This window comes from Rhea americana, unplaced genomic scaffold (genome assembly GCF_003343005.1).
Source record: "Rhea americana isolate MKP2758 unplaced genomic scaffold, rheAme1 scaffold_18, whole genome shotgun sequence".
In the NCBI taxonomy this organism is placed as follows: Eukaryota; Metazoa; Chordata; class Aves; order Rheiformes; family Rheidae; genus Rhea; species Rhea americana.
In genome coordinates, this window is record NW_028185927.1 from 7,213,360 (window position 1) to 7,234,866 (window position 21,507).

Sequence of the window (21,507 nt, forward strand, 5' to 3'; positions counted from 1 at the left end):
TGATGCTAGGCAGCACCCTGACAAACGCCTTCCAAAGACACAGAGTAGTCCCAATGCAAGTATAATGATACGGTGGGACATCAAGTGTCCTCAGAGCACCGGTGGTGCTCTAGGGACTGACTCAAGGTGGAGTAGGTGTAAGGAGGACTGCTGGGACACTGTGAGGAATGGAGACATGAGAAAGGCTTAGCTCAGAACAGCTGGGCTCAGGCACTGTTTTCCTAGCACTACCTTATTCCTTGGAGCTGGAGCAGCACTTTTTGGTGAAAGTGGGGCTATCATACAGCCAGCCACAACAGCCAGAGTTTTGACTTAAGGACTTGGAAGGTCCCCTGCAGTCCTGCACTCTTGAACTCCTTCTTTCATCCCACCAGCTGCCCYGTACATGGTTGAGACACACTGGGGCTGTCAGGATCAGGCCATGATCAATCAATTGGAAGTATTAATGCTACAGGGATGTGCAGCAGTCTACAGRGTAATAGGATTTGGCTGTGCTGACCTAGTGAAGGTCTTCCCCCAGTTTATGCTGCAACTGTTTCAGCATATGATGGAGAGCAATTTAATCCCAAGGTCCTCTTACCAGGGTGGCACAGTCAGTCCTTTGCATGCCTCTTGATCATCCCAGACCCTGAGGAAGGACAGCTCCCAAGCTCTCTCTAGATAGGCAGGTGTGAGTGAGTCCCAGACAGAATGTCCTCCTCCACACAACAGAACTGGTGGCCTCAGAGCTGAGAGACAGCAAAGCTCAACACAGACAGGAGCAATCAATAAAGACTTTCTATCTTGCATGATACAGAAAAGCTGTGCATAGCAGTGATACTTGCCTATCCCTCTCTTGCGGCTCTGGGAAGATGGGAAGAAGGGGTGGCTGTGCCAGCACTGTGACAGGTACTGGTCTCCTGTCCTGTGCCAAGTACAGGACAGAGTTCATGAGAAGCAGAATCAGCCACCAGATGTGCTGGGAACCCCACTCAGAGAAGCTTGGGCTCTCCGGAATGGCCTCAGGGCTCCTCTCTGTCACTCCCTGGCTCCACTTGAATGCCCTGTCATTCTGACACACCAAATGGATGAGGTGTTTGGCCTATGTATAAGCAAAGGGATTGAAGGGATTAGAGTAATGAGAGTGCAAGACAAACAAGCACCGACGGCTTGTGCGCTTAATTTAAAACAGGGCCACATCCTGGCCCTACTCCAACCCCCTCTTTTCCACTGACAGCAGAAGACTCATCCACAGTGAGAACCCTCAAGGGGAACAGCAGCAGACAGCAAGCTCTACGCCACACACTCCTACCCGCTGWGCATGCCAGAGACATAGCTGGGCGCATACAAAGAGGCTAAGGGGCCCGTAAACTGACATCCATAAGCTGCCTCATGCATTGCAACCGYGCTGTTCCTTCCAGTGACATCCTCCTTGCTGGTGTAGGCAGCACTGGGAGGTTCCCTGGCTAGTGTGAGGACAGCCTGTGCTGTTCTCTTTAACAGCCATAGAGCTGAAGCCTCCAGGCTGTTGTTAATCAGAGGCAATCAGCAGTCACCGAAAATGCTATGGCTCTCAGTCCCCAGCTGCTGATGCAGGAGAATCTGTGTTGTGTGGCCAAACTCCTTTCCTCCTTTCTAGGGGAATGAGTCCGGAGAATGTCTCCTGGAATCTGGGTGGATTGTGGGAACTGAAGCCACCCAGTGCTGGGTATTCCACACATTCTCAGCTCAGACTCATTACAGGCTTGTTCCTGCTCGATGAGCTGCAGTAAGATAAGGAAAGGAGTTCCTGTAGAAGGAGATATTTGTTCCTCTGCTGGGATGCACCAGAGACAACCCTTGCAGTTCATACGGAACAGAGTGAGGTGGGCTCTTSCCACGGCCCTCCTCTAGTCACTCATCAGTGCTTTAGAATCACAGAATCATACAATCATAGAATCAGTAAGGTTGGAAGGGACCTCTGGAGATCATCTAGTCCAACCTCCCTGCTCAGCAGGATCACCTAGAGCATGGTAGACAGGGTTGCATCCAGGCAGGCCTTGAAGATCTCCAGAGAAGGAGACTCCACAACTCCTCGGGGCAACCTGCTCCAGTGCTCCGTCACTCTCACGGGGAAGAAATTCCCCCTCACGGTCAGGCAGAACTTCCTGTGGTTCAATTTCTGCCCATTGCCTCTTGTCCTGTCACATGGGACAGCTGAAAAGAGTTTGGCCTGGTCCCCTTGACACCCTCCCTTCAGGTACTTGTACACATTGATCAGATCCCCCCTCAGTCTTCTCTTCCCCAGCTCTCGCAGCCGTTCCTCACAGGGCAGGTGCTCCAGCCCTCTGATCATCTTCGTAGCCCTATGCTGGACTCTCTCCAGTAGCTCCATGTCTCTCTTGTACTGGGGAGCCCAGAACTGGACACAGTACTCGAGATGAGGCCTCCCCAGGGCTGAGTAGAGGGGCAGGATCACCTCCCTCRACCTGCTGGCAACACTCTTCCTCATGCACCCCAGGAGACCATTGGCCTTCTTGGCCACAAGGGCATTGCTGGCTCATGGTCAACCTGTCATCCACCAGCCTCCCAGGTCCTTCTCTGCAGAGCTGCTCTCCAGCAGGTCAGCCCCCGGCTTGTACTGGTGCCTAGGGTTATTTTTCCCTAGGTGCAGGACTCTGCACTTGCCCTTGTTGAACCTCATGAGGTTCCTCTCCACCCAGCTCTCCAGCCTCTCCAGGTCTCTCTGAATGGCAGCACAGCCCTCTGGTGTGTCAGCCACTCCTCGCAGCTTGGTAGCAGCAGCAAACTTGCTGAGGAGGCACTCTGTCCCCTCATCCAGGYCATTGATGAATAAGTTGAACAGGATGGGACCCAGTACTGAGCACTTTAACAAGAGCCTGAAAAGCCAGAGCTCAGTGAAGCAGTCATTTGACTGCTTCTCAGCTCAGCTCTTCTGCTACAGCCAAAGGCCTCAGGAACCTTCAGTTCTCATTAGCCCCTTGGCTCTCCTCCTACCTGAGCAGGAGAGAGAGAGACATCCGCAGCCTCTCCCACAGTCTATCAGTCAAATTGCTCACTCTAGACCTTCAAGTGAGGTGCTAGGCTTCCTGACAGCCACAACAAAGATCAGAAAAGCACCTTAAGGCAGCAGGCTATCTGCAGAGAAGTACCTCTCTGGCCTGGCTTACAAAGGAACCAGCAGAAGCGCCTAACTCTGCTTCATGATTTTTTTGCRTGAAAATATTTTTCTAGTCAACTCCATATTGCCATCTCCCTCTGCTTCTCAGCCTCACCCTGCTCCAGAGGGGATGCCAACCAAAGCAGATGCTATATGTCTCTATTCACTGACACCAATCACTCATGCTGCTCTGYTCCTCAGATTCCTATTTAGCATCTTTGAGTAGCTCCTCCTATCTGTAGCACTGTTTGTGGCCAACGCCTGCAGAAGGGATGAGACCTGAGCACCAAAGCATTACTGAAAATTCTCCCCCAGGATAGTGGGGGGAGGCTGACTCATTAATTCAGCAAGCATAGTGGAAAGTCCTAGCTAAAAGATGAGTCATTAGATTGCCAGCCCTCGGTTTGCACGGCGAGGGCTCAAGCTCCCTGCTGCATCTTCTACATGACACCTCTCAGCTTATCATGAATCACAAGAATGGAACCATAAAATTCCACTTCAGTTAGAACACAGAAAACACAAAYGCTAAATAATCATGAGCAGGGGAGAAGTACATCATGGTACCCTCCACATATGGAGCTGAGGGACTGTGGGAGTGAGAATGCATGGACCCCAGCAGTGTGGGGCAGGCAAGCAGAGCCTGGCAGTGTATACAAGTGACATACTCAGAAGAGAAGGATTCACTTTTATGGCACTGTCCCACTTACAAAAGAGATAAATGAACAAACAATCTTCCAAAACTTTTGAGGCAACAGAACTTGCGTTGCTTCAGACTGCAGGAGAAGTGCTTTTACACATACACTTAATGTGGCAGCAAATGTAGATCCTTACCGTGTACGTACAGCAGGCAACTGAAATCAAAATTAAGACTGTCAGTAGTATTTATCAGGTGAGTTTCCTTGTGTTGGCCTAGTTGTGAGCTGACTGTTTGAGCTGAGTCATGCAGCCCAGCGTTACTTGGGTTTTTTCACACTTGATGGAAGCATAGGGATTTTTATTTTTGCAGATCTRTATTGGGGACGTTGGATAACTATTTTACTTGTATAGATATTTATTATTCTTTCTGAGGATGTGTGAAGGAGAGAGAGGAGTAAAAGCAGCATCCTTACCTTGACAGTGGCTCCCATTCAGCCTCTTATATCCTTGGGGACACTCCACCTGCCCATTCTCAATCACCGGGTGTGCTGGGAAGAGAGCAAACAGTGTAGGAAATAGGCAGCAGAGCCAGCCACTAGGGCCCTATCTCCTCTGCCAGTAAGACACGATCCCCATCTCCATGCTATTGCATGTGTGCCTCTTCATTATAGATAATAAAAAATCTTTTGCTAGTCATGATCTCCCCCTCTATTCTTCTGCTCAACTCCTCYGCTACAGGCACAAGACCACCACCGAAAAAGCCCCTCACAGAGATGCTTTCTCCTCCATAATGGAACACATTGCTTCCTCCTTTGCTCAACCTGAACACAAGATCAGCGGGTCGAGTACCCACACAGCACAGCCAATAGGCAGCTCCTACCCACACTGATACCACTTGGGCAGAGGGATACCTAGGCTGGCCTTCAACAAGCCTGTGGAGACTCCCGGGGCAGAGGGAAAGGCAGGAGCAGCCACGAAGGAAAGGCCTGGATGATAGACCCAACCATGAAGACACACTCACACATTTCCCAAGCAGTGGCTTCTGCTACTTGGCAGGTGCCAGACCAGCGACCCAGAGGTGCCGCCTGTGTTTAATTGTATGTTACTGCGTCACCTCAGCTTCCCCCAAGCCAGCTTGGGTAGCCAGGCTGCATATGACAAGGGGGATCAGAGTGGAAGAAATGACAGAGGTCCTTGAGGACATGCTGAAGTAACAGCCCAGGGCCCATTTATTACCTTTCCCCCTATTTTACAAGGATCTCTTGGCTCTGACTCCACATGATTTCCTGCCCCAATCACTCTCACTAAAGACAATTTCAAATTGCTGCTTAAAATAGTTTTGTGGGTTTCAAAATGACCTGTAACCTGCACAATTAAATCTCTCCCAAATTTTTATAGGAAAGTAAAACATGGCCAATAAATCCCAAGAACATCAAATTTAGGCACTGTATATTGAAGCAACAGAAAGGGAGTTTGGGAGGTGAAGGACGGGAGTGAGTGAGTAAGCATGGGGTGGAGTAGAAAGGATGGAAGCCTAAGGATGAGATTTTCCCAGGGTGGGACTTCTTTTCAATGTTCTGGACCATATGTTTGGAAACAAGATGTGAGTGTAACAGCTAAGTAGCTATTCAGCCATATTCCCACCAGTCAAATTCCTCCTGCCTGTCATCAGTAGCTCACACTCCAGGGTCGTTAAATGGGAAGCCTTTCATGGCACAAAGTGTATCTGCCTCTAGGACCTGTTAGACTCCTAATACGTTGCAGCTTTCAAGAACCAGGGGTAACATCCTTGAGACAGGAGTTGGTCAAAAAGAGCCTACAAAGGTAAGAAAACAAATACAGAGCTGGCGGCAGAAAGCAGGAGAGTCCGTAACATCGAGCACATTGGCACAGGTTAAAGCTATTTTAGGTCACTTCTTGGAGGCCAAAAACTAGGAACCAGCTTCCTACAAAAAGGTGYTTGGGAAATAACAGACATGACAACAAGAAGCTGTTCACCATCYTGTGTCAGGATGGAGGACAGGAAGCCTAGTTTCCTCAGGTATATTAAATTAAGCTACAAGGTTCTTTAAGTGCAAAGAGAGGGACTCACTGGCTGGGTGAAAGACTAAGAAAAAAAATCTACTCACCCCCTCACCAGTTCAGTCATGAAGAAGGAGCTGTTTAAAAATATCTGGAAGTTAGAGGAAAGGGGGTGCAGCTGGTGATACGATACTGGGAATCACTTACCAGAACTCCAGAGGTCAAGAGCAGGGGCACTGGCTAAATTTCCAACATTCTGGAAAGGGAAAAACAACCTCTAGCTCATGAGCTACAGTTCTGGGGCCCCAGCAAGATTCCAGGTCCTCCCACACCGTGGTCTGTGGGCTAGGGGCTGCAGACAGGCATTAACTGTGCTTGGAAGCATCTGTCAGCCTCAGCACAATGTGATAACAGATGCTCAAATGAAGCAGCATCGTTATATGCGAGCCCCTCCAACAGGGAGCCAAGCAAGCTGGAGATCAAACAGTGATGACATGTGTCAGAGCCCCGCGCCATCTCCAAAAAGCATTTGCAGAGAAAAAGACCCTGTGCAGCATCCTTTTGCCAGATGCTGCTGGGGAGAAGGCAAGGCAGAGGGTGGAAAATCCCAGGGAGGGGTGAGTGWGCAGGTCTTGTGCCACCTCAGCCTCCACAGGGCTCAAAAAGCTGCAGCTCATTAATGCAGCAAATTAGTCGTGAGGCTGTGGATGAATGGCGTAATTTTGTAAAGAAACCCACATTCCCTGGAAAGAATAACTGCAATGTAATGTGAGCAGATCTTTCTGTACCAAGGGGAACCAAGACAGTTTCTGAAGTACTGGATGGAGGCTGCTCTCCTTCTGCCAGGATATAGCCACAAGGGAAGACAGCATGCGCTGCAGGAGGATGTAAACTATTAACTCTCAGCTTTGTACTTGGTTACTCAAGCAGAGGATCGTTTCCTTCCACACGCTCTGAAGCTGCCGAACCACAGCAGAGACTACAACCCCCTGAAAAAACAGTCTAGAACACCTTTGCCTCCAGCAAAGGGGATCAACATCCATCCCTCTGCCACGCCGCTGCACTAGCGGAGCGGAGACTGCGTTTGGAAGCTATTCCTCTGGAACCTAACAGGGGGGATGAACAGGAGAAAGCAGATCTGACGATCAGAGAGAGCAAGCAACCTGTCAGCATCCACAGCCAGAATCCCGCCGGCACGTCCTGGGCTCCTGCATCTGACTGCCTACGCTCTCTGCAAGGAGGGAGAACGGGGCTTAGCCTGGAGACAGAGCGGCTGAGCCGCATCTCCCAGGCAGAGGGATTTCAGGCTTGTTGGAGGGCCGGGAGCTCCGGCTCCTGACTCAAGCGTGTGAYCTCAGAGCCTTGCACCCTGAGCACTGCTGGAGGGATGAACTTYCCAGGTGGCTGCACACCAGCACTGCCCTGGGTCTCTGCAGCAGCCCCCTGCCCACTGGCTGGTCCAGCTTTGCTTTGTGTCACCGTGCAGCGCTGCTCTCGGGGAGCTCTGCAGACACCACGTGTCCCCAGTGGGGCTGGGCTCGCAAAGAGGGTCTGTGCATCCCAAGTGATTCCAGGGGGAGACCACAAAAGATTAGCTCATAGTCGCAGAATAAAACAGGCACAGCCTGAACTCACACTAGTGCCTTTCTCCTCAGCTAGCAAAGTATTTGAGCACATCAAAATGAGAAGGAGAAGAGAYGCACGGAAAGCAGGCAAAGAGTTTTTTTTTTTTTTCAGTTCAGTAGGATGTTTTTTAAGCAGCCAGACACAATTCAGAAGTATTCTGTCACTTCCCACTCCAGTCTTGCCATCTCAGGAAAAAAAAGACTTTACTCCAGGACCTGGCTTCTCGGTCACTACAAACCCATGCTTCCCCAGGTTCTTGTCCAGAGGCCAAGTCTGTCGCTGATGGTGGACAGAAGTGGCACAGACACAGTCCGAACGAATGGCAATAGGGAAATGCTGCCTGAAGACAGGATGAAGCTCAGACTAATGGTGAATTGGAAGTAAACTGCTCCTAGCAGTTTAGCCACAAGAGCCTGAGTGAGGCAAGGCTCACAGGGTGATATAATACATTGTATTAGGCAGCCAATATCACTCAGCTGAAAGGGGTAAAGGCAAGCCTGTGGTTAGATCAGAAGAGAAGTCAGGAAATGCTTGGATGCTAAAAGCTTGCCAGTTCCTTTCAACTCTTTCCATTTATCAAACTAAAGACATTATCTCTCCGAGAAACCTGGTCTTGCTGAATTCCTTTGCCACTTTTAGGACATGCAGCCATTTCTGGAGGTGCTGGACTGGCCACACAGAAGAACCCCAACCCAGACTAGACAAGGCTCTGTGCAAGCACTGGGCACAGCGCATGCAGTCAGGAGGGTGGCTGCGGTACTTCCACTTGCCCTGTGCTCCCCAACGTGAAGAAAAGGGAAAGAGCCAGGTGCATGGGCTCATGGCATCCAGCGTAGCAGGGTGCTGGAGTCCAGCTGCTGCCTGGGCCTCAGGTCAGTGTTCTGCCTCTGGCTGGAGAAGAGCAAGCTCCRGTGATCCTCCACAGCCTTCATCCTCTGTTTCCTTTCTTCTCCTCTGTATCCTCCCTGATCCGATTGCAGTAAGAGCAGACCAGGGGGGTGATTTCAAGGGGACGCCAGCTGCTGTTTCGGTGCCTCCAGGCACAGCCCAGAGGAGTGTGTTGCTTGCGGAGCCACTCGGTGTTTCTGACGACGGCAGCTCCATGGGTGAGCTGCCACCCCTCTCACAGTGGGAGGTCCATTTGGGGAGCGCTGCAGACGCCAAGCCAGACATTGCAAGATCCAATTTTCCAGTGAAATTCAGACATTTCTCTAGGACAAAAAACTTGAAAAAACATGGGGAGTGGGAATAAAAACAAAACAATGGCCTTCAAAGGCTTGACTCTTAATAAAGTTAAAACTCATCGGCAGGAGGAGAGAAAGYAGCACATGAAGATCTGCAGTGCATATGCCTGGCCAGTGTGTTACCAAGCCCATGGTTAGGCAGATTGCCCAGCTACACTGCAGCATAAAGTAAGGGATAGTGGGCAGTGAAAAAACAGAACCTGGAATAGGCTGGTTTACTGCTGCAGCCAGAAACTCCCCAAAACCCACACAGGAGGGTTAGCCTTGCAGCTCCTGCTCACCGCAGGAAAGGCTATATGTCATCAGTATGGACGCAGCAGCATCCATACAGGAGCACTCCCCATTGCAGAACTGCATGGTCCCTGGAGACAAGAAGGAGGTGGAAGATGAGGGCTGCGACCGTCTCTGGCTGAGTGCCTTGCTCTGTGCGTCCTTCTGAGTGAGGACCTGGGGAAGGGGGGGTGGAGGAAGCTGTGCAAGGGTCCATCTCAGCAGGCACAAACAGAGGAGTCTCCTCTACTGGAGAAACCCTGGGACCTTCCAGAGCCTCTTTGGCCACATCTCTCAGAAATCAGCCTCTCTGATAAGTCTTAGAGTTATGATTCTAAAAACGGAAAAAGAGCAATTCTGAGATGGGAAAAAACTTGATGTCTTACATCATAGTAAACACCTTGCCTTCAGAGAAAATCTCTCAATTTCTAGCCTCTATTCCCAGATGCCTGAGGAGGGCCAATGCTTCAGGGAAAAAAGTATCCAAATTTGCCCTGAGATTACCCTGCCTGGGTTCGATGTCTACCTATACCGAAATGGTYTCTGGGGCTTTGCTAGTTTTAGTTTGCATAGTTCATTTCTCATCCTGGTTTCAGCATGCTGTTCTTCACATATCACTGTATACCCCAAAACAGTATATGCCTTGTCTGGTAAATAAGCAGGAGTAACTCTACATAGCAATGTGCGTGGTACTAGCCCTGGCATCCCGAAGGCACCACAGGACAGTACATTGCTGTAGCACAACTTCCTCACTCGCACAGCTCAAGTATCTTGCCTGTGTTTGGGCTTCCTCCCAGCCACATCCAAATATTTCTGCTTTCACAGCTTCCTCAGTCTCCGATTCCCTTTTACCACTGTCAATCTCCCTTGTGTTTTATCTTCATAGTCTTCCATATTCCTCCTAGCTCTCTGTTCCAGTCTTTTAGTGAGTGCCTAAAGGCCTCTTCTGAGTATTAAAGACCTGGAGRGTTATTAGACTTTTTAGTCTGATTTACTTTGTATTACAGTGTACACAGACCTGTACACACTTCATCCAGCAATCTCCATTCTCAGCTCAAGCTCTATAGTTGCACTGCTGCATGTAGGTGTCCTGTCTTGCCCCAAGCCCACTCTCTACCTCATCTTTCTCTCACATTTTCAGTGACCACCTTTACCCAACAACTCAGAGAGGAACCTCTCTGCTCTCTCCCTCCCCCAAGTCTGTCTCTGATCTTCTGTATCTGGGAGATCCCATCTTCAGCAGTCATTTACATGAGCAACAGAAAATTCCCAGCGCCCTCTGCTACAGATTGCTTAAAGCCCCTTCTCTGTGTGCACTTCTCTGAAGAAGCCTAACAACACGCAGCCTTTCCAGGAGCAAACCAGACAGCTGAAAGCCCAAACAAAGCCTAAGAACCTCTGAGGCCAGTGTAGGACTTGTTGCAGAAKGTCCTGGTCTGGTCACACCCCATCTCTACCTTCATTTGGAACTCAGCTTCTAGATATGTTCTCTTTAGGATTCAAGTCCCGTAGCTTTTTCTGATATTGGGTAAAATATGAAAAACAGCAAGAATTGGTCATGGCAGGTTTGCTCGGACAGATGCCTGCCTTTGTTTCTTCCTCTTCTCTGATGTCTTTCCGCACACAAACACGTACCAAACATGAAAGCTGCAGTCGACAGAGACATCCGGACATATCCAGACTCTACTAACAATCAGTGTCTCGGGCAGACAGTCAATCCAAACAAGTTCTCCATTTGTCTAGCTCTTGCCTGGCTGCACTTCTGTACATTTGTAAGTGTTTACACTGAACTCGCTTCTGCCATTTCTGTCTCTGGTTGCTGGAATGCTTGAAATTCCCAGAGCTGTCAAGTCTGGTTCTGGAGTACACCTCCCTGGGACACATCAGTGCAGAAGGGAGTTTTCTCTAAAGACCACAGTGCCAAGAAGAAAGTTGAAAACATCAATCAGACATGTTACCTCTGTACATCCAACACTAGGTCTCCGAACTACGCAGTTTCAGTGACTTTGGGTGARCAAAATACAAGCCAGCAGGACCAGGAGATAGAAGAGAGATGACTGAGGGATATAGTTTACAGGTAGAAATGATGCAGAGTGATGCCTTCACACTGGAAAGACAGAACCGAGAACCCTGGCAGAAAGAGGCACAGGGCTATAAGAAGTTGTAGTAGTCGGTGGCTCCAGTAGAGCAAAAAGATCATGGAGAAAGCGTTGTTTCCCTGGCTCCATTCTGGGGTGAGATCGCTCACATGTTGAGACAATACTCCAGAAAAGAGCATGCCAGCAGTCTGGCATTCTTCACAGCAGCATGGCTCTATTAAGCTAGCTTCGCCAAATGTCTGCTTTATGGCTGCCTTCACTTGCACCAGGTGGTCTCCTGCATGCGGGGCTGGTTACAGAGCAGTGAATCAGAGGTAGGCAAAGGCAGGAGAAACTTGCACACAGTTAAAGAGGATGAAAATGGCCCCTTCAACTAGTCTGAATTCCTGCCAGTATCAACAAGAGCCATTTGGTCTCCAAGGGGAAACTGTATAGCCCAAAGACAGGGGGATGGGGGACAGGATTTTCTTGCGGCACAGGAAGATGGAAGACCCACAGGGATCCATTTTTCATATCCCTATGGAATTAGTCTGAAAAAAGTCAGAAAAGCATCTGTCTACTCAATAAAGAGCAGCAGCGACAACCCCCTCCTGTATTCTGGCTGCTGCCGGGACACAGTGCAGGTGCTGAGCTGCTGGCAGCAGGCACAAGTGGCACCTGCTGGCAGCAGGCAATTCTCAAATCCGTTCACTTTACGGGCTGACTCCAAGAAGCACATGTGGCTATTTCATGCCTGTTTTTAATGTCTTGGAAGTCTGTGATTACAGAAGCATTTTGAAGCCCAAAAATCTAAGTCCAGTGCAGGTGCTGCTCTGGCCATGACTGCTGAGTGGTACCTAGCATGCTGGCACAGAGAGGCAGGAGATACAGATATTTTATGGCCATCTGCAGCCTAGCAAACATGTTAAACTGACCCTGTGCTTCCTGACAGAGGGATCACAGAGAAATAGTGTGGGTGGGAGACTGCTGTGAGATAGGTAGGGGAAAGCAGTGATCAGGGACATGAAGGTCAGGCACGCATTAGGAATGAAATGCCGGAATGTCATGAGAAGACGGGGAGGGAGCTGAGGCCTGTATGGGGCATTTCCTTGTTTGTATTGAACCAGGCAACCATTTGGTCACCCGCATACTGCATATGCTTAAGTCTCCCTCAGGGCTGGCACATGAATGAGTGCAGACAAGCAACAACATGGCTCAAGGCCACAGCAAAGTCTTACAGAGCAGAAAAATCACAGTAATCAGAGCTCCTCAGATTTGCACTGGGTTCCAGGATGCTGACAATCTAGTCTGTGATTGCAAGGAATTTGGCTCCAGCCAGCTCTGTTCCTGACTGACGAGGAACTGCACTAAGGCAGCACAGCTCTTGAAAAAGAGCTGCAAACAGCTCTTGAAAGTGTACATGTGAGTACAAAGAACAACTTCTGGGGCACAGCTAGAAGGCACCAACATCACATTTCTGCCAAACCTGCTGCTTTGAAAGTCTCTGGTATCCTCAGAGGTCAAAGCGTCCTGGGCCACAGGCTCTGTTCATTTTAGTCTTTCTGTATAGTGAAGGCAGGAGATCAAGCAACCAGACAGTGATGAAACGGGGCAGCTAGACAGGAAATAGGTTAGAAGATCCCTGTCTGCCTAAGCTGAGCCACAATCTCCCTGTAACACCCAGGATCGCAGCTGGCACAGGACAGCACCTTGGCCAAACTGGATCAGCTCCTCTGACTGCAGGGGCCACAGTGCTCTTGCAGTTGCTTGGACGCTGGCTCACCACCTCCCCTCCTCCACGCTCCATCTCTAGGCCAGCCATGGCTCTGAGGCCTGGGGTACGAGGGCAGAAAGTAATTCCTGCTGAGGGAAGATGTGCACACAGGATAAATAGGACGCCTCTTGTGAGGGTTTAAACRGGGCCTTCCTCCCAGCGAGGAATCCTTCAACACAGGCTCCCTACTGTGCCTCTGGACTACATGGGAGGAGCTGAGGTTTGACGGGCTGTGTCCCCCATCCCACCAACAGCCTGAGTGAAGCCCTCCCAGCCCATGTTGCTTGYCTGCTAGCTTATTTGGAGCTGCCAATTCCACATTCCTGTTGAGGAAGACTGAAGGAGGGACAASCTAGACTATGTCACTCTGCTTCCCAGTATGGTATCTCACCACCTTCTCCTGGTCTGRGGCACATCCTGTCACAGTGGTCTTTCTGGAACCTCCACCTCCCAGCCAATCTCTCCAGGCTTTGAACCTGGGAAACACCGCATGGCTGTGCCTGCCCAGGAGGAGAGCTGTGGAGCAGATGCCCCAGACAGCACTGGAATCACCGGGTCCCTCTCCCCTCTCAAGGTGGGGTCTTGATCTTGGAGCATCCCAAGGCATGCACACCGTGGAGACGGCCTGACACCCCAGCGAAGCAGCTGAGGAATTCCCCGTCTCTGGGCTGGATCAGTCTGTCCAGCTCCTGAGAGCAGAAGAAATAGAGCTGGATTCCTGTGCCCCTGGAATGGACTCTGGGTGCGCTCCTGCCAATTGTTTGATGTAGTGTTATTTCCAAAGCCTCTGCCAAGCCCGTGTTGGGCCTAGAACAGGCCCGTAATTCTATAGGGCCGAGTCTGCAGCCTCCTCAACTAATCTAGGACTGCACCTCCTAAAACCACGGCCGTTGTTTTCCTGTTTCTCCCTCCTAATGGATCTGGCATGGATCAAACCACTGGCTGCACTGGGGTTTTACAGAGGCGGTTTGTGGAGAAAGCGCTGAGCTTGGAGCCAGCACCCAAACCAGACCATTCCTCCCTGGTGTGTGGGCTGAGGCCGGAGCAGAGCAGACATCACCCTGCACACCATGTTAGACACATTCTCCTTCTCTGAGGGCCTTTGGAAAAGGACACCTACATTCAAGGGCAGCTGGGATGTGCAGCCCTGCTTTGTGTCTCCTCAGGTGTTTGAAGCAGCCTGTCGGCCGTGGCGGGATCTCTTTTCCTTGCAGAGGTTGCAGGCAGTTCCCTGCAGCAGCACTTACCTGGTCGAGGGGGGCAGGCTAGGCACCTGTCCACTCCCCAGAAGAGTCCCACGCTGCCACAACAGTCCTCCAGCTTGGTCAGCCCCGGCAGAGGGTTAGCGCACTGCAGAGAGAGGAGCAGAGGATTCAGGTTTCTCTGTGATAGAAAGAGGGCCATGCACCTGCCCACCTGCCCTTTGCAGGTACTGCAGAAGGAGGAAGACAGCTTTGGCTTGCTTACAAGGTGGGGGCAGAGTCAGCACAGGAGACTATGTCCTGAGGTTAGATGCTAACACATCACCGCTCCCCGCAGGGACGCAGCAGGACCAAGGATACAGTTTAAGACAGTAAACAGCTTCACAGACAGAAAAGYATGAAACTCCCTTGACTGCACCCCTTTGGAGGAGAAGAGGAGACATCAAGCAGCGCAGAGCACGAATCAGAGATGATATCACCCAGYAAAGCCCTAGGATCAGCCTAGTGCCTGCTCGTAGCCACACGCTGAGTAGCCGCAAAACGGGTGCCCCACTGCAGGCTGCGGGCAGCTTGCGGTCAGGCACTTTCTCTTGCTTAATGTGTCTCTCTTCCCCCCGGCAAGGCCCTCTGGATTACAGGCTTCCCCATTAGAGCTGAGCTGTCGCAGTCCGCAGGCCAAACCTGGCCCTCGTCCAGATGAGAAATGGCCGCGTGCCCAGCGCTCACATTCCGATCAGCTTGGCTCCAGCCTCAGAGGGAAGAGACAAACACTTCGCGCCCGGGCTCCTCGCCGTCACCCAGTCTCCTCGGCCACAGACCCAGCGACAGCTAAAGTAGGTGTGAGCACAGCAAGGGCATCCCTTCCTCCCCTTTGCCCCTTTCCAGAGCTTGACCACGGCCCTCTGGAACTGCTGGAGAAAATTAAAATGCTTCTAAGGGCATCTTTAAGCTGGCTGCTTGGAAGGCAAACCTGCTCCAAGAGTCAGAGAGCTGTTGTCTCCTCAGAGGGACAGGGCTTTTCCAGCCCCTTTGTGAGATGTTTAGGGCCAGATCTTGTTTATTTTTTTCCTAGTAATGCTGAGAATTTATCCGGCTARAAATGTCCTGGATGGAAATGACTAAATGATGGGAAAGGAACCAGGAGCAGCCCTGAAAAAGGACTCAGTTCACTGAGCAATGCAGAGGAGGCAGAGTCTCAACCTGCCCAACTGGGGGTCTCATGGAGAGCCAGCTGCTCTGAGGGAATTCACAGGTGTTCTAGTGGGTGCCAGAAACCTCCGATACTTTTCCAGTGATGCAATAGAAACATATGGGGAAAGACAAAATAAGAAATTACGATGACTGCGAGACAGGGGTGAAAAAGCCCCTCACGTGCATTTGCTTCCCAAATACTGACCAAGCTGCCCAGGAAGGCAACATTCCATGGAAATCAGACTTTCATTTATTGTGTGAGAGGGAAAAGAATTTTCCTATGTTTTATACGTTTCCTACAATAATCACAGAGCGTGGCTGTAAATGTTTCTATAAATAGGGCACCCTCTTCAAATGAGACCATGTGTGAAAGCTATCAAGTCTGGGCTACACTGCCCAAGGCACAGCCTGCTTAGGGCAAGACATTGTGATCTCTCCGTAGGGCCCTAGGAAGGGTTTTCCTTCCAACACCCTCATGGCACATTGCTGCCCATGCCCACGGCACTTGGGTGCTGCCCACATCACTCAGACACGCTGAACAGCTCTGTGCAGTGAAAGGCCACACTCACTGCCCCACATGTAAATGCACCCTGTGCCCAAGAACAACAAATGTATCTGCATGCAGATCTCAAAACTTGACAAGTGATCCCTTACCTGTCCATGGAGAGCCTCCCGAAAGCACCTTCCCATCAAATCTGGAGGTCTCTGCTGCTGTCTGCTTTCTGTGCCAATGTTGTTGCCATTCCCATTGGTGTAGGTGTACCACGGCACCGCAGCCAGCTGAGGCACCGCCGCTGCCTCCACACTGTTCTCCTCTGACAGCTCTGCRTCACCCCTCACCCTGGCCACCTGGTGAATCTGCACAGTAGCTTCTGGAGGGTGGTTGATGTGGACATTCACCAGGGAAGGGTTTAAGGAGGCTGGAAGATGAGTTTATACCAATGTTTTGACACTCTAGCAACAATCTGGCACCTGAAGAGCATCTTGTCTGTTAGCAAAGTCATGAGGGAGGACAGGTAGACTGACACCACTAGGAAATCTAGAGGAAGACTATGTTTAAGACAAAACACCTATCTGACCTGGTTTGCTAGCAGGAGAAACTTACCAAAAGCTTTCTTCAGCAACCTGAGCTCTTCAGAAACTAAGCAAGCTACTTTCTAATAACCTGGCCAGAAAAGGCAAACAAAGGGAACTACTGACCTCCTTGGGCCTGTTGATARCTCCCCTGAAGTTCTTAGGAGTAGCCAGAGTAGGAGAATTCAGAAGAATAAGGAAACCTGATCTTCTAGCAGAAGAAGCTGGCATCAACAGGGAGCCATTGGCATAGGAAATAGTGGTAGGGATGATATTTTAATCTAACTCCAGTGCAGAATTTAGGAGTTCAAAAGGATTTCCTGACTCACCTTCTGCGTCACCTTCTGTCACCTGTGCCAGAGCTAGCCCTATCCCTTCCTCGTCTTTCATCCCCACAGCTTTCCTCTTGAACGCCCTGATTCCCATACTCACTGCCTCAGTAACCTTCCAGTCCCCAGGCAATGAGGGTCAGACCATGGCTTTGTAAGCACAAGACATTGGTTGCAGGATTCCTATGACAGGTGCCTCTACAAGCTGAGAAACCAGAGTTTGGACRACCAGGGCACACTCACCCAGCTGGTTGGACAGGGGCAGTGTGTATGTGGAGTGCTTCAAAGAGCCACTGGCCACGGTTTTTGGCACTCTCCCCGCTTGCTTCTTTTCCAGAGTGGAAGCCGGCAGGTGGCAAAACTTTCCCGTGGAATTAGAGGGACACCAGCATTCATCCCGGCCTACACAACGTCCTCCATTCAGGCAGGGGATCTGGCAGAAATCTGMAAGGCAAAAAGAGACCTGCGTAGCAAAGAAACTGAACTATTGCCTCAGCTAATGAGTGGCTATGGGAGGCTAGACAGCTGGAACCGGCCTGGCACTAACCCTTAATACCCAATGAGCAGACTCCTGACTGAGCCAGGCCCTGCATTTGCAGTAAGCAGCCTGGAGGCAAGCCTGGGATCTGTGCTGTGTATCATTAACCAACAGGCAGCAAGTGGAGAAGCCAGGGTTCTCCCTGAGCTGTAACATGGACCTGGAATCATGGGTTGAAGATGATGAGTTCTCACTTGGTCTCTGGGACCACGGCCAGTATGAGGCACCCATGCCCTGCAGCGCAGCCCCACATAGCCAAGGTGATAATGCAGGCACCAACAGGWTCCCTTGGAATGGGGCAGGAGCTATGGCAGCAGCACGTGGCTGAGTCAACAGAACATGTTTTCTTGGCATCAAGGGGGTTTATGCCCCTTCCTCACTTGGCAGGCTTCTTACTTCCAGCCCAGAAGGGAGCTCAGTGGGGTGGGAGAGGCAGAACAAGAACAGGCAGAGCACCGTATASTCAGAGCCTCTCCCTCAGCAGTGAAGTGTGTGAAGCATGGAGTGGGACAAAAGAACTGAGAGCAATTCRCATGCACAGGCTCGGAAAAAGTATCCACAAATGAAACTGAAGTTATGTCTTCTCTGGCCTCATGAGATGCTTGGAGTGACACTCAGGCAAGGCACAGGGTTTCCTGACAGGCCATCCTGACTCATTTCAGCCTGAGATGAGACACTGCTGCTGCACATCCCAGGATGGCTTTAYGGGGTCAGCCCAGGGGATGAACTCCCACCCTGCTCAGAGCTCGTTTGCTCAAGCCCAGTAATCAGGCTGGGGGGAAGAGCAGACACATCACTGGACTGGGATGTAGGCAGAAATTCCTARAACCCCATATCACTCTAACCACAGCCAGACTTTTTTTTGCACTCTCTCAGTGTTTAAAGCACCTGAGAGTTACAGAGGCTTTCAGAGGATGAGTCTTACTAGGGTCCTGTGGGCTGCCTACCRACTGGCTCAAAAGGATGTGCCCAATCCAGTGGGTATCACAGTGACCTAAAAGGCAATCCCCACTGCTCTACATGGTGAAGAGAGGTTCCAGCAGCCCTGGTTGTAGGAACAGCTTGCAACCTGCAGCCAGCTCTCCTGGCTGCCACGTGAGTGAAAAGAGAGAACAGGAGGAAATTAGGTGATGAAAGTCAGCCCCAAGACTGGATGCCAATGAAAGCAGTGAGCTGGCTCTGAGAAGGAGTGGGAGGCAAGGCCTGGCTGCAGGCCTGACTAAAACACACATGTTCCCCCTACCTGGGGTGGGATGGAAACTAAAATTGCCTGCCCAGGAAAGAGAGTAATGAGGCAAGGTCTGTCTTGCTCCCTCAGAGACAGAGATGGAGTGAGCCCCAAAGGCTCCAGGAGATATCTTTCTACGCTCAGAGAAAGACTATCTCCTCCCATCCCCATACCAGCCCAAGCCTTCCATCTGTAAAGACACAAAAGGCAGAAGGAGAAGAGTGGGAGACCAGGCAAGGAGATGGGCTGGGGGCCTTTGGATGCGTACAGATGCGGAAGCCAGACTTGGGATCATGGTTGTGACCTCCTTGGCTGTAAAGAGTGGTGGTGTCTCCCTTCTCGCAGCTGTTGTAGCAGCGCCCACTCCGGCATGTCTGTTTGCAGATGGTGGGTGTGAAGACAATCTTTATTTTCCTAATCTTCTCCGTCAGATTGGCCCCTGTGAAGGAAAAGGGCAGTGTTGAGTGGAAGCAGCTTTTCCAGGGGTGGGTAATCTGCATCTCTGGCTCCAAAGCATTCCCAGAGCACGAAGGAATCTGTGTCCACAGCCCTGGGCAATGTCTCTTCTTGCCCCTTGCCCATTCCTGCCTGATCCTCTGCTTCAGCATCATTAAGAGTTTGTTAACATGTGGAGAATGACCAACATACTCTGCCTGCTCAGTTAGGCTGGCATAACTCCCTATGAARAGACACACACACTAATTCCAGTATAAAAAGGTGTTTTTCTGTTTTAGGCAATATTCCTTCTCAATCCAGCTAAGTAGCCCAGATGTCCTTACAGCATGGAAAGACTTCCCACACAGATAGCCACACTGGTATCCACTAAAGAGAGCATCTGGCCTTGAGAAAATATATATGTCTGCAAACGTCCCCTGACCTCTTAAGTAAGTCACCTCCCCCCCCAATTCCCTCACTGTCTTCATATTAGATAAAGGAGAAAATCACACTCAGAGAATTTGGAGGCTTGAGGAAAATGGACAGTTCCTGTTGTGTAAGCATGAACTAGCTGGCTCAACACCCCCACGACTGGCCTTCTATCCCTGTCCTGCAAGACAGCAGTGTCTGTGGGTGCCCCCCTTGCTATGCTCACATCCCCACCACGCTCACATACAACCCATTTCATCCCTTACTTTCAGCTTACAACTTAAATCAGGCTCACTGCCCTACTCGTAAGGGCTGGGATGCCACATAAGGCCGTGGTGCCTCCTTTGGGAACCACAGCTTCGGGAGCAGCCAAGCTGCAGAAGACAGTTTTCATCTGTTCTAGCTGGGGAGCTTCCGAGACTCTGTCTCAGAAACCACACGTTCCGGCAGCCTGGCTTGATTYCTGCTCATGTCAGAAGGCACAAAGAGGGCAGCCAAAGGGAAAAAATAGATGCTRGTTACACAATCTGACCTCGAGGGCATTTCAGAGAGGGTGAAGCTGGGAGACACTATTTCTACAGACGGAGAAAATTCCCCTTCAGAGCAATGTGCTGAGGTGATGCTCCACACTTCTGGGAGGCATCTGTCACTTCCCCATGCCGTCTCTTCCCCGCCATCAGCATTTTGCTCCCCTGCTGTGTCTTCCTTCAGTGGGGTCTTTTCCTTCCTCAAGCTCAGCAGTGTGTGGGCTGATCTTCCCTTTCCTCCCTGCCCAGCTTTGCTCTCTGGAAATCCAGTTGCCTTTTGTTGTCCTGACTCTGCAGTTCACAACAAGTTGTAGTAAGCCATCTCAGCAAGATCACAACTACTGCTCTTTCCTTAGTCCTTAATTCTTCTCCATGGAGCTCCCTTCTCCCCCTTGAGGGTGGGCTCTCTTCTCTCTCCACCCCCAAGGTGCTACAGAAGTGAACAGAGCCTTTTGGGAGTTTGCTTGACACCCCTTAACTGTGGTCTCCCCACTCACATCACTGCCCTTCCCCAGGAGACCCCAACATGAAGCCCCTAAAAGACTGACAACCCTGGAGGCCTTACCCCTTGGAGACAACGTGTGCTCCTGGGAAACTGCATGAGGTCCAGAGCTGCTCTGTTCATATCCATTCCCACTGGGGAGTGCATTAGAAGTGAGGTGACCATTGCTGTCTGGGTAGCGCCGGACAGTCCGTGAAGGCCCTGTGTGCTGGGGGGAGACAGGAGAGCCAATTCTGCTCTGAGTCCTGTGAAAGAGAAAAAATGAATCGATATTCTTCACAGGTAACTATGCTGACTCACAGAGCCTGCCCAATGGGATGCCATGTGGCAACCGTCACTGCCAGCCTGTCTGGGCCACCGTCTTGATACAAAGCTCCATCTACATGAGCAAAGTCCACTTCATTTCCAATCACCACCATGACAGCATCTCACTTTAGGGACTGTGACTCTCTCCCTCTTCCTCCTTGTCCCATCAGGGTAAAGTTCCCAGAAGACCTGCCTTGCCTCACTCTCTGCCCTCTTCAAGACAGCATCAGCTCATCAACTTCCCAAGGCAGTGCACAGTTGACAGACCTGTCGCCAAAAGGACTTCTCCACACTAATGCACTGGCTAAACTTGTCTCCCCTTGGTAAAATCTCAGCAAACACACCAGCTCAGCCTGAGCAGCAGAGCTGACAGCAGCTTCTTTCTTCCCCTGTATAGCCTTTGGCATCGGGGGCATGCCCTGTCAGGCATGCCAGCTGTGTGGGGAGAGCACAGCCCCTCGTGATGAGCTGTCTGCAGCAGCACAGCAGAGGCTGTTGTCTACTCTGGCACAGAACTGAGGCTGTGGAGTGCCTGAGCTTGGCAGGATATAGTGCACACCAAAAAAACCCTCCATGGCCACATCAGGCTGCCACAGCATGGGGACACCCTTCACTGCCACGCAGAACCTCTACCAATCATGCTATCATGCTCAAGAGCTGCTCACTTTCCTGCCTAATACATTTASACAACCCTCCCAAATGCCTGCAATAATGATGGTTTGAACTCTTCCGCTCACTTCAATGCCATGCAACAAGAAAGGCAGTCTGGAAACACTCAAAAGGAGACAACTACTCCTAGTCTTTCACACACATCTCACTGCTCTAGCAGAAGAGTCACCAACAAGAGAAAAATGACCAAGAACTCACTCCTGTAAGTGCAGTTATAACTTTCTGCAGTAACTGTAGTCGTGGCTTGTGGTGTTTTCCAGGGACTAAACATGTAGAAGCCATCCAGCT

General features: G+C 50.7%; 1 protein-coding gene across 3 annotated transcripts in view; it reads right to left on the reverse strand.

Moving 5' to 3' along the window:
* The window catches only part of LTBP2 (latent transforming growth factor beta binding protein 2), a 79,834-nt gene that overhangs the window by 23,515 nt on the left and 34,812 nt on the right, over positions 1 to 21,507 (reverse strand). For all 3 annotated transcript variants that reach the window (XM_085301750.1, XM_085301749.1, XM_085301751.1), the window contains exons 4-9: positions 20,308 to 20,489; positions 18,620 to 18,790; positions 16,829 to 17,029; positions 15,837 to 16,102; positions 14,037 to 14,139; positions 4,249 to 4,323 (exon numbers count right to left, since the gene is read on the reverse strand). In XM_085301750.1, the coding sequence (XP_085157876.1) occupies positions 4,249 to 4,323; positions 14,037 to 14,139; positions 15,837 to 16,102; positions 16,829 to 17,029; positions 18,620 to 18,790; positions 20,308 to 20,489 (998 nt within the window). The remainder of the gene's footprint in view (positions 1 to 4,248; positions 4,324 to 14,036; positions 14,140 to 15,836; positions 16,103 to 16,828; positions 17,030 to 18,619; positions 18,791 to 20,307; positions 20,490 to 21,507) is intronic.